The 14211-nt window shown below is 44.5% G+C and overlaps 1 protein-coding gene across 2 annotated transcripts in view; it reads right to left on the bottom strand.

Moving 5' to 3' along the window:
* MCU (mitochondrial calcium uniporter) overlaps positions 1-13780 on the bottom strand; it is a 92968-nt gene extending 79188 nt beyond the window's left edge. Inside the window, exon 1 of one of the 2 annotated variants that reach the window (XM_037399908.1) lies at positions 13585-13780. In XM_037399908.1, coding sequence (XP_037255805.1) covers positions 13585-13707 — 123 coding nt within the window. In that variant the 5' untranslated portion in view covers positions 13708-13780. The remainder of the gene's footprint in view (positions 1-13584) is intronic. The other variant, XM_037399910.1, reaches the window with a different exon arrangement.
* Positions 13781-14211: the final 431 nt, after the last annotated feature.

The following is a 14211-nucleotide window of genomic DNA, read 5'->3' as shown; positions in this document are numbered from 1 at the left end:
CAAAAGCCGTATCACAATTAAGCCTGCAAACAGCCATTATAACTGTTAAAAGTTAAGACTTTTTATGTTGGGTCACGTGCAAGTTTGTGCTCCTTCAGACTCTTTCAAAAGTGCAACTAATAGCGCCACAATAACCTGGTAGTCTTATTTTCACCGTAAGGATGATGGAAAAAAACCCTGTTACTAGATAAAAGCCTTAACACAGGGAAAAAATAAAAGTGTTTGTCATTATGAGAACACTATTAAGCAAGGAGGAAAAAGCAACATTGCAGCAACAGCACTAGAGAAACCAAGTGATGAGTAAGAACACCATCTTTGTACCAAAGTTACCAGAATGTAATTCAGGAATAAGTCACTGAAGAGCTTTGAGGTGTCATCAAATTCCTGTACTTATAATAATAATGATAGATGGCAAAGTGGAATATGAACAGATGACAATAGTTCAACTGCACCCTATACTTCATCTACTATTTTTCCCCTATTTTCTGCCTGGAACTCTACTTCCCCTCTAGCTTGGAAAACAACTAGCTTCCCAGTGAGTCCGTAAGATGTATTTATATTGATCAGCAAGATATCAAGTTGACTTTCAGTATTGCTCAATTTGAACCTCATTAACTGATTTCAAAAAGATGAAGTTGTTATACTTACAATGTCATTTCAACATGTGCAATTTTTTTTCAGTTCTACAATAAGTTATGTAGATATTTTTCACAGTGAGAGCTGGAAGGTTTTCACATTCAAATCAAGATTTCTCTACAAGAAGTCGCACAGAATTCCAGGGTTTCTCTCATGTTTATGTACCAGCTCTTCATGCATCTCAGTCTACAGCAGAAGTTGAGGGACTCAGCAAAATACCATTGCAGTAGGAGAGAAGATACAGTAAAAGACAACAGAAAATGTAATTTCTATTTTGACTAGTGATATTTCTTCAGACAACAGACAAGCGAGAGGTAGATCTCTTCATTCATACAAGCTTCAGGCTAGAAAGCTTGCAGAGACTGCTAATGAGAATGGGAAAAGCCTCACATGACTCAGTGATTACCATGACTGACAATTAATATTAAGGTGCAAGCAATCCCAGCACAGATATAAAGCCAGAGCTGGAGAACTGCAGCTGTAAACACAGCTCATAAAATGCAAATTCTAATCACTTTAGATTAAACAAGTCTGACATGTATTACTTCCAGCACTGGTAAGCCAAGCCCACCACTAGCAGGTAAGTGTAACTGTCTTCAAATGAAGAGTTACAGAGAATGCTTTTTCAGAGGAAAATAGTGGCCAAAACTCATTTAGAAGTGTTTTAAACTACCCCATGGTTACAACTGAAGAAAAAAGGAAATTCAGTTCTCAAACTGAAGTAGCTAAACTAAAAAGAGAACTTTTTGAACAGATGTTTTTCATCTTTCTCCAAAGGTGGGTTGTTTCTGTGGCTATTCCTGCATGCCTTTCAGTTTTTCTCTGCATAGCAGCTCCTTCTCTTGTGCTCAATGTCTGCTTGTAATTGAGAACTAAAGTAGCCTAACCTAAGACCAAGATTCATTGGATATTAGTATTGTAAAAACCAAAAGCACCCTAAACTTGGAAAGTATGACAGCAAAAGGTTGAAAGCTTTTTTTTTCTCCTTTGTTTTCTTTAGAAAAGCTTGAAGGAGGCTGAGTAACAGAGCTAGAGCACATTAAAAAAATTACCAGAAAAGAGTGGGGTTTTTTTGGTGTGATCAATGGAAAGCAGTCAAGAGCTTACTTCACTGAATTGCCTTGGCTAAAAAGTAAGGATACACTTAACTACTGATACGCATCCCTCACAGAGCACAGATTTCCAGTCAGCTTACTCAAACACCCTTACTGTAGGGTCTCCATGTCCTCTAGGGTGTCTCACAGCACTAAGATAGTAATGCAGCTTTCGTCATGCGCCTGCAACCCATGTATTGCCACATTACGACTGTAAGAAAGCTTTTAAGTGTTTGCGAGTCAGAATCCTGTTTGAAGCATCATCAGCTCTAACCTGTGGCTAGAGAGATCACGTCCTGAAGGAGGCAAATCGAGCCCTGTAGTGCCATCAAACCCATACAATAACTAGTTCAGATACACAGTGAACATGAAGATATTCCTATGATTTGCTTGTCACACGGCAATGCGGATTCCATCTGGTGTAGAAATCCACACACCTTAAGTAAATACTGCCTTGAAAAGTACCCTGGTACTCTGACACTGTAATTCCAAGAACAAACAGCCCTCTATAGTGCATTCTCTTATATAAAATGTCAGGCTAATCATAGCAATTCAGGTTTATGAGTGTTGCCATAACTCCTAAATGGAAGTAAAAATGTGGATAAAAGCATTTAGGATGACTCAGTTACACACCTACCTCTCTTCAAAGGACAAACTAAGAAATTAATTATGTCTGACCACAATGACAAGGAGAAAATAGTGCTTGTCTTAAATCCTGAAAGCAACACTGTTCTGTGTTCGGTGTTCTTGTCTCTTTCTCTCCTTTTCACTGATACTTGAATAATTGAGGGGACACACTGCTCCTAACCTTGAGAAACAAAACTCTATCAAACCAAAGTCTGATCATTTTTCATCCCAAGAAAAAAAAAGCCCAAATCTCTTGTCTGAGCCACCAAGAACAGTTTTTACTTCCATGCTTGCCCAAGAAGTAGGTCATGAAAACAGCAGCTCCACAAAACTCACTGCCCTAGATCCAAAGTCCTGGGTGCTCCACTCAAACTGGAGCTGTGCGTTACCAGCATGCTTGGGAGAGGAGAGAGAAGGATGCCCTGCAACAGACATAATAGGCGTATCATTGACTGCAAAAGAAAAAATTAAAAAAAATATGATGCTATAATTACAAGCAGACATTGAGCACAAGAGAAGGAGCTGCTATGTAGAGTAAAACTGAATGGCATGCAGGAATAGTCAACAGAAACAACCCACCTTTGGAGAAAGATAAAAAACAACATCTGTTCAAAATGCTATTTACAAAACAATTCATTTCACAAGTGCCTGTGTGGTATTAATGCTTTTCTCAAAATCCTTACTTTCAGCATCCTTGCCAACTCAAAAGAAAATATCTGCATAGTCTCATATCCTGTCCTACTCCATCTAGCTAAATAATGAAGAGGAGTACTTTGTGAAACTGTTTAAAATTACTCTCTTGAACACTAAATGCCAAAAGGAAGTATGGAAATGGTCACTCCTACACACAAGAGTGATGAGCCGATTCAAAATTGTGATTTATTTTTAATGAGTACGTGTGCAAATCTGAGTCATGTTCTTTATCTTTGGACAAAATTATTCTTAGGATAAAATTAATCGTGGAGACCATCACTCTATTCAACTTTGCGGTCAGAGAAATCCCTGTCTTTTTGGCTTCAAACCAAAGCTCTGTTTTGGACTATCAGCTTCTTGTTACTTAGTGATCAGACTCCCATCACCCCGCCAAACAACTAGGAATCCATGTTTCAACACATGTAACTGTTTCTCCCTTCACTTTTCCAGGTGTCAAAAACAACAACATGCCCTCTGCCTCCTCAGTCCTTCTGCATGATGCACAGCACTGACCGTAGCCTGAATAAAAGCCAAACAGCACTTGCTCGTCAAGTTTTCCAGGCAGTTCATACAGCACAAGAGCAGCTTATCTGGAACTTGCAACAGGAAAGAAAAAATCTTCAATATACTCCTTCAATTCAGAGGGGAGTATTTGGAGCTTGTTACATTGCTAGCAATATACGTTGCTCATAATACAACTCTTCTTTCTTCAGATAGAGATTAGATTTGGCCATCTTGAAACCCTTACACCCAAGTCCAAGTGAAGAATCATACTCTCCTCTTGAATGTAATAATATCCTCAAACTCAGAGGAAACCATACTGCGCTGTACTGATATAATTATAAAATCTACTAAATATTTAGGCAATGGAATTTCTGTTATCACTACCTTAGAAACAAGTCCCTTGATAACAGGAATAGCCTTGCAGCAAGCAGCAGACTCCCTTGGGAGCTCTTTATGCAGCAAATGCTGTTGCGCATCACAAACATGCCACGCTCTATCATCCGACTGAACATTCGACTCCCCCTTTTGCCTCTGCAGGAAGCCAAGAGGATTTCCCAAGTCACATGATAAATTAGAGCACTTTCACTCCAAAAAAGGAATCACATTTTCTTCCCCTGGGAAATCTCTGCACTTTTTCACCTCACTGTTATTTCAGTGAGAAATTACTTTCTCTGCCAGCCTTCTCTCCCATCTCTCTCCACACAAGATTGTCTGCAATGTTTCGGACAGGTTCCCAATTAATCTAAATTACTTTTAAAAGGTTGCTACTGCATTGCATTTTGACTGCGGGTTTTGTTTAGAAGCAGAAAACATGAATAGGACATGGTGTATCAAATTGTTCCCAGTGGCAAGCATTATGTATGTAATGGCAATGTAGTAATTGTACAGAAAAAGTTCCATATAAAAATTATCATCCAGATCCCAGCTACTGCTTTCTAACACGCAACTTGAAAAATTCCTGTATTACTCTTGTGCTATTTTGGACAGCCCATTTTCTCTTAAGATCTTCATTTGTCAGAGGACCATTTGAAATTGTTGCCTTCGGAGTTACTTTGCCAGGCAGAAAACTCACTATCACTTAAGTCCAAACATCTTCAGAAAAATGACAAGAGTAAATTATGAGGATGTATTTTTAAAGAAATTGTTTAAGTGGAGAGAATAACTATTTCCTTTCACAACAGTCTGTCACAACTAATTTCTTTCACTTAGAGACAGAGCCCGCTGTTCTGATGATATTTCACAACGTGCATTCTGGCTGATAAACATCCATTTGCTATTCATTCTACAGATTTCAGCTGCAAATCAAAGAGAACGCAGCATCATTAGAAGTCATTTTTTGCAGAAGAAAACGAGGGCTCAAGACAAATATCACCATGCCTTAACAAGGGGGTCTACAGTACGTAAGTGACAGGTATGCGCACCGATGAAGGAAACCACACAGAGAACAGCAGCTGACAAGGAGTAAACAGTCACAGTTCAGCAGGTATCGCCAATTCACATTTCAGCTGACAGCGAGCAAGCCCGTATGTCAAGGGAGTACCTCCTGCTCATCGGAACCTATACCTTTTACAAATCATGGACAAACCCATGAATTTACAAGGTCCATATGTCAGGTTCTAACTGAACGGTTCTTAAAGTTGCTCTTCTAGCCATTTCCAAAACATACAAGTCTCAGATGTACAAACAAGCCACCTCCATTACTACATTTAGGGAACACATTTTTCCTTAGCAGCTCTAGTAATAATTGACATGAGCTTATCCAAATAAACTCAGTATGCAGCTTAAGAAAGCACAACATTCTTTGTAACAAAATAAAACAAGGAAAGCTTTGCCTAGCTCGGTGCTTTTCAGGTAACACGATGACGCAGAACAGGAAAAACATGGACTAACTTCAGACTTTTCCAGCAACTGACCTAGACAAACAGATATTAGTTAGAAACTCCCCTGACAATCTAGAAGGAAAGGATGCTGTTTGCCAGCCACCAACCCTACAGTCACTTCATTCACGAACTGCTTGGTGAGCTTCCCCACCTGAAATCGCATGCAGATTGATCCAAGAAATCCAGTTATTTTGCATTCCTCTTTCCATCTGACAGTGTGCTCAGGTGTCCCCAGCTCCTGCACACATACAGAGGAACAGATGCTGCTCTGAGGTACATTGCAAAGCCAAGGCTTACCACTTTCATCTGGCAACCATTCTTCCTCACCCCGTTTCTACAACCTCACACCACTTTGAGTCTACATAAGCTTTGGATAACAGAATGAGCAGCAAGCTACATGCATGTCTTGGGACCTGTGTGACGGAAGCAATCAAAATTGTTACCATAGCATTATTCCAAAACCCTCTCAAAACAGCAATACATTCCACAAGGCTTTTCTTAAACCCTATAAAACTTCTTAGGCTATGACCTCAGAGTGAATTATTTTATTCCCAGCAGGCTGCAGGACAGAACACAAAACTGACAATCACCCAGAGGGTTTATTTATGGTGGTCATTCCCCAGTAGATGCTTCCTGTTATACAACAAAGTGAAATTCAGGTTTTAATTACTCCAATACATAGTTTCAGAGACTTGAGTTTTCCTCGTTGCATGGCAGCCTTCTCCTCCTGGGGAAGCCAACAAAAGCAAAGAGCTGAAATAAGCTTGTTCACTGTGTTCCCCCCCCCCCCCCCCCCCCCCCCCCAGTTATGCAAGTTGTTCTACATTTCCTAATTCCTTAAGAGCTGCCAAGAATGCAGAAAAAGATAGAAGACATGCTTAGTGTTTTACATGAGACGTAAGCGATACCCTATAGGCTTGCCCTACTAGAAAACAGTGCCACATCACATTAAAGTGATGCATATTTTCATCTTCATTAAAATGACATCTCATTTTGATGACCAATTAAGATCTTAATAACAGGAAGAAAACCCTTTGCCAAAAGTTTAATAGAAAAGGGACAAGTCATTTTCTTTTCATCATTAAATACTGAATGACAGAACAGCCCTTAAAGCCAGATTGCTCTAGTTTGCCCTCAAAAAGCAAGTACTGAAATACGATGAAAACCACATCAGCAATATCACAGGTGGTCTCTCACCCAGAGAGCACTCCAGAGATAAGCATTCCTCCATGGCGAGTAGAGAGCACAGTTTCATCTAGCAAAATTTGTCAAGGACAGCTCCTCATCCCACGTGGGGCTACCAGAGGCCATGGGAGCAGAAAGCAGCAGTTGGGATCTCAGCAAGAGTGACCACCAGCTGACACTGCAATAAATAAGGAATATTAAAAAAAACCAAAACAAAAACAAACCAAAAAACACAGACCCAAACCCAACAAAAATAAAGCTACCCAAAATCAAAACCCAACCACTTCTACATTTCCATGGACCTACAAATAGGATAATAATATAAATTACAGATTTGTGTCATCTCAATGCTATTTTACAGAATTACAAAAAAGTGACTCATAGCACAAATCTGAAATGAAATCATAAAAGTTACATTTTAACCTCAAAACCAGATGGGACCTAATCTCAAAGAAAGTTTAATCTTTAAGATTAGTGTAAAAACAGCTTTACAAAATGAAAAACAATAAAAAAGATATTGCTCTTTTTCTTCTCTTTTTCAGGCTTGACTCTAGTAAGGAGAGCTATACCTATTCTGTGCGAATGCAGCTGAGAAATATTCCCCATATGCAAAAAGCTGTCCTGAAATTTTTATATTAATGACTGGATCAACCTTACCGTGACTGTAATTTCCTTTCCTATCACAGACCCTACATAAAAAGTCTTGATTATTCCCACAGGCTGAGTTATAAATAAAAAAAATAGTATCATCAAATAGCTGTAAAAAAAAAAAACCACAAACCCAACATCTGAAGCTTCTTTCCTATTCACTGGATGAATGGGCACAGCAAAAGCTATGAAATACCTTTTTTTTTTTTTTTTTTAGATTCAGCCTCCCTTCAAAAACCTATTTTGCTCTGTAAGAATTAAAACCACCAAAAGAATGTTTTAACTACTTTCACACATCAAAAAAATACTTGCTGGTCATCTCCCTCTTAAGTTTTTGTTCATGCAAAAAAATCCCAACACAATCTAACAAAGAAAGCTAAAAAGCACAAAATTTTCAACTTACTACTGGTACTCCATTGCTCTATAATTAGCTTAGGGCAGATTCCTTCCTCTCATTTGAGGTAAAAGCATGGAAAAAGTTTTCTTTCCTCCTGAACCTTTCAAAATACTATTGAGCCATAGCGCTCCTTGTGGCAGTAAATCCGGCATGAGGCAGCAGACCGACCTTTGCCTCGCATTTTAATCAATTTAGCCAGTACTAGAGTGGGCAAGTGGCAATGACAGCTACAAGAAATTGTTATGTTTTCACCACCCTCTGCCAGGGCAAGGCAAGTGAGGAGTCAGCAGGACAGCAAGTGCACATGCGTAGGAAGGAGACAAGGGAAGGAACAGGAGAAAAAGGTAGATTTGGTGGAGAGACCCATCTTTACGGTCTTTAACTCTTCCTAGAGCTCCCTCAACATTATAAATGTTCTGCTGGATTGGTATTTACTTATATTGCAGTTCAAGCCATATCCTGTTTTACTTCCAGAATGACACCAGATGGATCTCTTCCTCGTTTGCAGCATGCATGTCACTGTTCCTATGGGTGTCGCAGCATGGGAAACATTGGAGGTCAGGGCAGGCAACAAGTACAACCAAAGATCTGGCAAGAATAATTGTTTTATGCCCCTTCAAACCACTGAACAGCCACCAGTTCTTCAGCTTTTTAATCATTCATTTGAAAATTACCGTCAGCAGTATGCAAGGTCAGGAAAACAAAAGTTCAGTTAATTAAAGCAGTACACCAGTTCCCATCCTCAGCAAAAATAGACACCACAGCGAAATATTCTTCCAAGTTTCACCATCCTTGCAGCCAGTCACTGCTGCTACATGAGTTTTGTGAGCCTCAAGCTCTGCCAGATAAATAAATTTGTTTCAACAGGTGGACAACTGTAGGGCAATCAACTGTTGCTTGTAACAGCAAGGTCTTTGGGTGGTTACTGGGGGCCCCACCACAGAAATTACTACACAGCTGAGCAGCAGCTTCTCTGGAACCTGATGCTGCAAGTTTCAGCCATAGCATAGGAAAGAAACCACCAAATACATGCACCATGTCCACTGCATCCTCCTCCCATGGTTTCTCACACCCCAGGACACCTTTCCTTGGTACAGAATCCTCACATCTTTGTGGGATATGCTCTCTACTGCATCCTTAATACAGCGTTACCTGCACCAAAACCCTACCTGGCTTGGAGGGCCGATTGACACAGGTAGCCCTGATCCTCCTCTGGAACAGAGACAAAAACCTGTGACCTGTCTGATAACTACTTGAAATTTGGCTGCAGCTCAGTTAGGTTCAGATCTTCCTTCTCAGGTTTAGAAGGCGGCAGTTGGAGTCTTTATTCCTGACCTACCCAGAGTTGCCAAGATTAACTACTATAGGAACACTACATACAGCTGAGCTCTTGATTTTCTACAGGTATTTTTTCCACATTTGAACCAGTTGATTACATTCCAATCCAGCAGAACTCAAGCACTGGCTACATGCACTAAGAAACACAGTAACCAGAGACTAATCCCTGTAAGAAGAAAGCCATGAAGATTAGGTATTCAAAATGCAGAAGTAGAACATTTTATTTAAGTCCTTGCCTACCACCACATATTTGAAAAACATTTATAGATTACTTCTTTGTGAACCTTTTTCATAAAGGACTGCTTCCCAGCCCCGCTGCATCTCAGCAGCGCGGAGCTCTTGTCTTCAGCAGCTTACCCTGAACACCCACACTACCTGGAACAAGTAAGAGTCAAAGAAGGACCTTCTTTGCGGGGACCTTTCCTCTGAGGAACATCCACTTGAATACTCTCTCCACACACCTCTGAGGGCAAGCTGTCTAACAGGGAAATAGCAGCAATTTTTGCATTAAACTCTAGAAATTACTGCAGGACAAAGGCCTTAATAGGCAGTATCGCAATTCATGGGTGCTACGCTTCTCACCGGTTGATAACCTAGCAAACACCGCTAGATTGAGAAGTGCTACCTAATCACCCACCAAGTGCTCCATCCCCATCTCAATCCTGTGGCTTAAAAGTCAGTGCATAGGCTTGTACATTCATACCCCCACCACACACCTTGTAACAGTCCCTGCCGACCAGCACCAGCTGGGCTTGTCTCCACCACCCTCCCTGCTTCTCCATCCTTTGCAACTTCTTGGATGTAGCTGGTGTATATAAAAAAGAAACCACACACAGTACTTTCATTCCACCCCATCTTGCTTGCTGATACTGACTTCTGCTGTTTCTGGTCTTCCCACCAGAAGTTACCTGGGCTTGATTAACCAAACTGCCTTCTCTCATCTCCCATCTTCACACACAACCTTCCAGCAGCACATCAGATGTCCACAGTTCCCTCCCAACAAGCAAGTGCATACAGCATCAGTTTAAAACAAACATCAATACTATTGATGTTTCGCTCTACAAACTATTCAGCCGTACTCATCTCCAAAGCTGTAGCCATCCACTTGTTCCCCTTGACAGTACAAACCCCCTGTCTGCTTCAGCAGCGTCTCCACTGCAAACATGCTTGCTAACTCTTCTTCCTCTCCTCCTCTACAAGGCTTCTTCCACTCTCAGGTATGTGTAACAGACTGGGAAAATAGAAATAGATCCAACTTCTGGTACCTCTGTTGTAAGTCCATTTATTCAGCCCTGTCATGTACTTCCAACACTATGGACGCTCCAGCCCCACTTTTGCCAATCAGTTCTCTCCTTACCCCGCCCAGTAATCCTGCAAGGCACATTATCACTTGAAATTCACAAATATCAGTAAACGCTTCCTCCTGCCTGCTTCTTCCTATTTCAAGATCAATAAGCAAATTTCTCATTCAAATTTTCTGCATCCTCTTCCCAGGGTCTCTCACATCCTGTGATACTGTTCAGATAGGACAGAACATGAAGACTTGCGGTATCCTCCATAAACCCCTATCTACATGCTGAGCCCGCTGATCTTTCCCAACTCTCTCAGCATTCAAAACTCTTAAGCTGTGAATTCTTCATTCAAGCCCTACAGCTCCCAATATTACTGTATTCCCATCCGACCCTTCATAAACCAAGTGTCTATTTACTCAAGAGTTTAGACCTCCTTGCCCTCTACTGTTCAATGTTATCGTAGCCTCATTCTTTGCACTTTACCCATCTGGAGGTTTTTTTTTTTTTGTTTTGGGTTGGTTTTGGTGGTGTTGTTTTTTTAAAGTACTGTCGTCTCACAGTAGTCCAGTCAATTGGTCCAGGCTCTTGCCAGCATATTTTATATGCCTTTTGAAAGAACTCATCCGTAAGACCGTTTAGCATTTCCCCCCTTTTTCAAGCAAGCCCATTTAATTTATCACCTCTGCAAGAAATCAGCCATCTTGAGAAGCAACCAAGTAGAATTTATGCTACTAAAAATAATACTGCACAGACATACCTAATATAATCACTCTATTACAAAGTCTTCCTACCTATTTTTAATATAACCTATAAACTCAAGAAGCTTACGCTGTCCAGTCCCATCACAGAGCACGATCAATTCTTCATCAGCCATAACAGATTCATGTGTGTCCAACCTGTCCCAACCACCTTCAAGACTGAAGACTGAACAGCTTTCCCAGGAAACAGTTCAGGATTTCACTACTCTTACTGTCAGTAAAAAGATTCCCAGCACCTAACCAAATCCATCTTCTCACACTGTAAGCCCATTACTTCTTCTCCTACCCAGAACAGATTTTCTGTTTTTCTGCTTCCACATCACAGCAACCTCCTTTCAATTTTCTCTTTATTACGAAGAGCTCTGGTTCCTGTTATTTCTCTTTGGTGATCATTTATTCCAGGATTCAGCAGCACTCAGGTCTCTACTCTCTCCCAGTGGTCCACCTAGTTTCTCAAATGCAGCATGACGGAAAGGATAAATCATCTTTTCTGTGAGGAGATAAATAGGCACATTACAGATACTGTCAAGAGGAACAGTTAAGATACTGGGTCCTGACCTGCTCTCAGCAGCTTTCGCTTGATCGCTAGGTTCACTGGGATACTTCACCATTCAATACCTACTGAACTGACTTGTGTACAACCTCCCTATTGAAAATAAGGAAACCCCCAAAATCAATCACTGCAATACCACAAACAGCCAACAGCCAAGCAACCAAAAATCAAACTGCATAACCCAAGCGGCACCAAAGCCAGAAGAGCCTTCTAATAATCAGTTCACAGGACAAGCAGAATCCTTCTCCTTCCCCAAGTACCTGAAGGGGACCGCTTTGACAGTACAATTTTAGTGTGCTCCCGAGCATGCCCACCCTTCAGCTGGGGCCACAGCAGCAGCAAAATATCCCAGAAAAACAGAACAGATTCAGCACTGTTTTTAATGGTTGGTTTTGATCTTCTTGCACATATACTGCTACACTTAGCCCAGTTAGCGGCATCAAGCATGAATCTAAGTCTCTGTTAAATTAATTGCAAAGGTCAACTTCATTTTAGATAAATAATTTATTATTTTCTGGGTCAGACTGCTAAAAGGGACAACTTAAATGACAATTATGAAAGCTGAAAAGGCTGTTCCACACCTGACCAGAACCCAGAGTACTGGTGACCTCACTTGTCAGGTCGGTATTTACAAAGTCTGAAATCAATACTGCAGAAGTCACACTTCACACATGTGAACGACTGCACTGCAAATATGGGACTGATGCAATTGAGACACTCTATACCGACAGAACCTCCGCCATCCCATTGCTGTGAGAACATACCAACACCGGTAGAGTACCGGCACCCCGAAGGTACAAGGCACAAACACTTCGCTGCTCTTTACACAGTACCCTAGGGACACTGCATTGTATCCGCTGTTCCAGTGGAGCTCAGAGCCCTGCTCCATCACCCACTTAATACATGATTTTGGTGGCTTTACGTAGTTTCATGATTAGTTTCTCCAGCAAAACAAGCGAGCGACAGGTGCACACCTCCAACGGCAGCTTTTTTTTATAGGCAGCAATAAAACAGATTGTGGCAAAAAGCTAGAAGTATATCCCACGGTTACATACTGTTCCCTTAATTTAAAAAGAAAAAAGCCTCCCGGTATTTTTAGCAAATCTTTCGAGCTCCAAGACGCAACCTGCTGCCTTTACATTTTTTTCCGCCCTAAGGCACATAGTAAGCAACGCATGTGCTGCCAGTCTCCTCTTTCCTGGCAAAGCCATGAAGCACGCTGCTCCTGTAGGGGAAGCAAACAATAACCGGCTGTTTGTGGCCCCTCTCCCAGGGGCTGCACCAACCCGGCTGACACCCGCTGGGGGGGAACTCGGGGAGACCCCCTGGTGCCCCTCCCCTGGCTGACCTTGAGCAGGGGCGGCAAAAAAGAGAGGAAAATGTTTGATAACAAAAATAAAGAAAAAGCGAAGATCCGCTGGCCACCGGCGCTCGCCTCCTCCAGCCCGCGCCCCCGGGCGCTGCTGCCCCGCCACCGCCCGCCCCGCCGGGGGCTGCCGGACCCCCGCCCCCCCGGCTCGCGGCGGCCCCGCGCGCCACCTGGCGGCCGCGCCCCGCCGGGACCCGACCCCCACCCCGCGAGCCCGTGCCCGGTAAATGGCTGCGCCGGGCCGCTCCCGCGCCCTCCGGGACGAGCGAGGTAAGAGCCAGCGCGGCGCAAGGCGGGGGCGGGGGGCGCTTGCTCGCGGGGCGGAGCGGCGGCGGGAGGGTCGGGGGGCTGCCCGCTGCCGGAGCGGGGCCGGGGGCTCGGCTGCCGCCGCCCGCCCCACTCAAGTTTCGCCCGGCGACGGCGCTAAGAATAACGCGCAGCTGCCGTGGCCGGGCCGGGGACCGCCGCCGCCGCCGCCTCCCGGAGAACGGGGGGGGGGGGGGGGGGGGGGGAGGCGGAACAGGGGGCCCCCCTGCCGCCCGCGGCTTGCCGGCACCGCGCCCGCCTCAGCCGGCCACCGCCTGAAGGGCACGGCTCCCGTCTCACTCACCGTCCGGTGTCGCTGCTGCTGTTGGCGGCGCCGCCCCAGCGCCGGGAAGCAACCGGCCGCCGTCAGCGCAGCGGGGCGGCGGCAGAGGAGGAGCGGCAGCGATCTGCCCGCCGTGGCCGCCATCGCGCCGCTGGAGCCGCCTCACGCTGCGGCGGCGACGGCGGCGGCGGTTGCTGCTGCCGCCCGGGCGGGGATGAGGGAGGGGAAGCTGCGGGGCGGGGCCGGCCGGCGCCGGCGGCCAATCGGAGCGACCCTTTCGCTGGCCTGGGGCTCGTCAAGCCAAGCCGGGGCCGCCAATCAGCGCCACGCGGATGCCCTGCCCGGAGAGGCGATTGGTCCCTGCCTTCCCTCCCGTGCTGGCGGTGGGCGGGGCCCCGCCAGGGCTGGAGGGCAGGGAAACTCTTGGGCAGAGGCGCCGCGGGGCCGGGGAAGGGGCGGGGTCACTCCGGGGGCGGGGCCAGGGCTGGGGCGGGGCTGGGAGCGGCAAGGGAGGGGAGGGGGGCGCGGGGGGAACTGGGTGCAACAGGGGAGGGGGTACAGAAAGGTGGGATGCACCGGGCAAGGGGTGCGGGGGTGAGGTGGTGTGCAGCAGGGAAGGCCGTAAAGGCACCACCATGGCCCTGGGGA

This window comes from Falco rusticolus, chromosome 9 (assembly GCF_015220075.1).
Source record: "Falco rusticolus isolate bFalRus1 chromosome 9, bFalRus1.pri, whole genome shotgun sequence".
Taxonomy (NCBI): domain Eukaryota; kingdom Metazoa; phylum Chordata; class Aves; order Falconiformes; family Falconidae; genus Falco; species Falco rusticolus.
The sequence above is the reverse complement of the archived record's forward strand: the minus strand, read 5'-3'. Positions and strand labels throughout refer to the sequence as shown.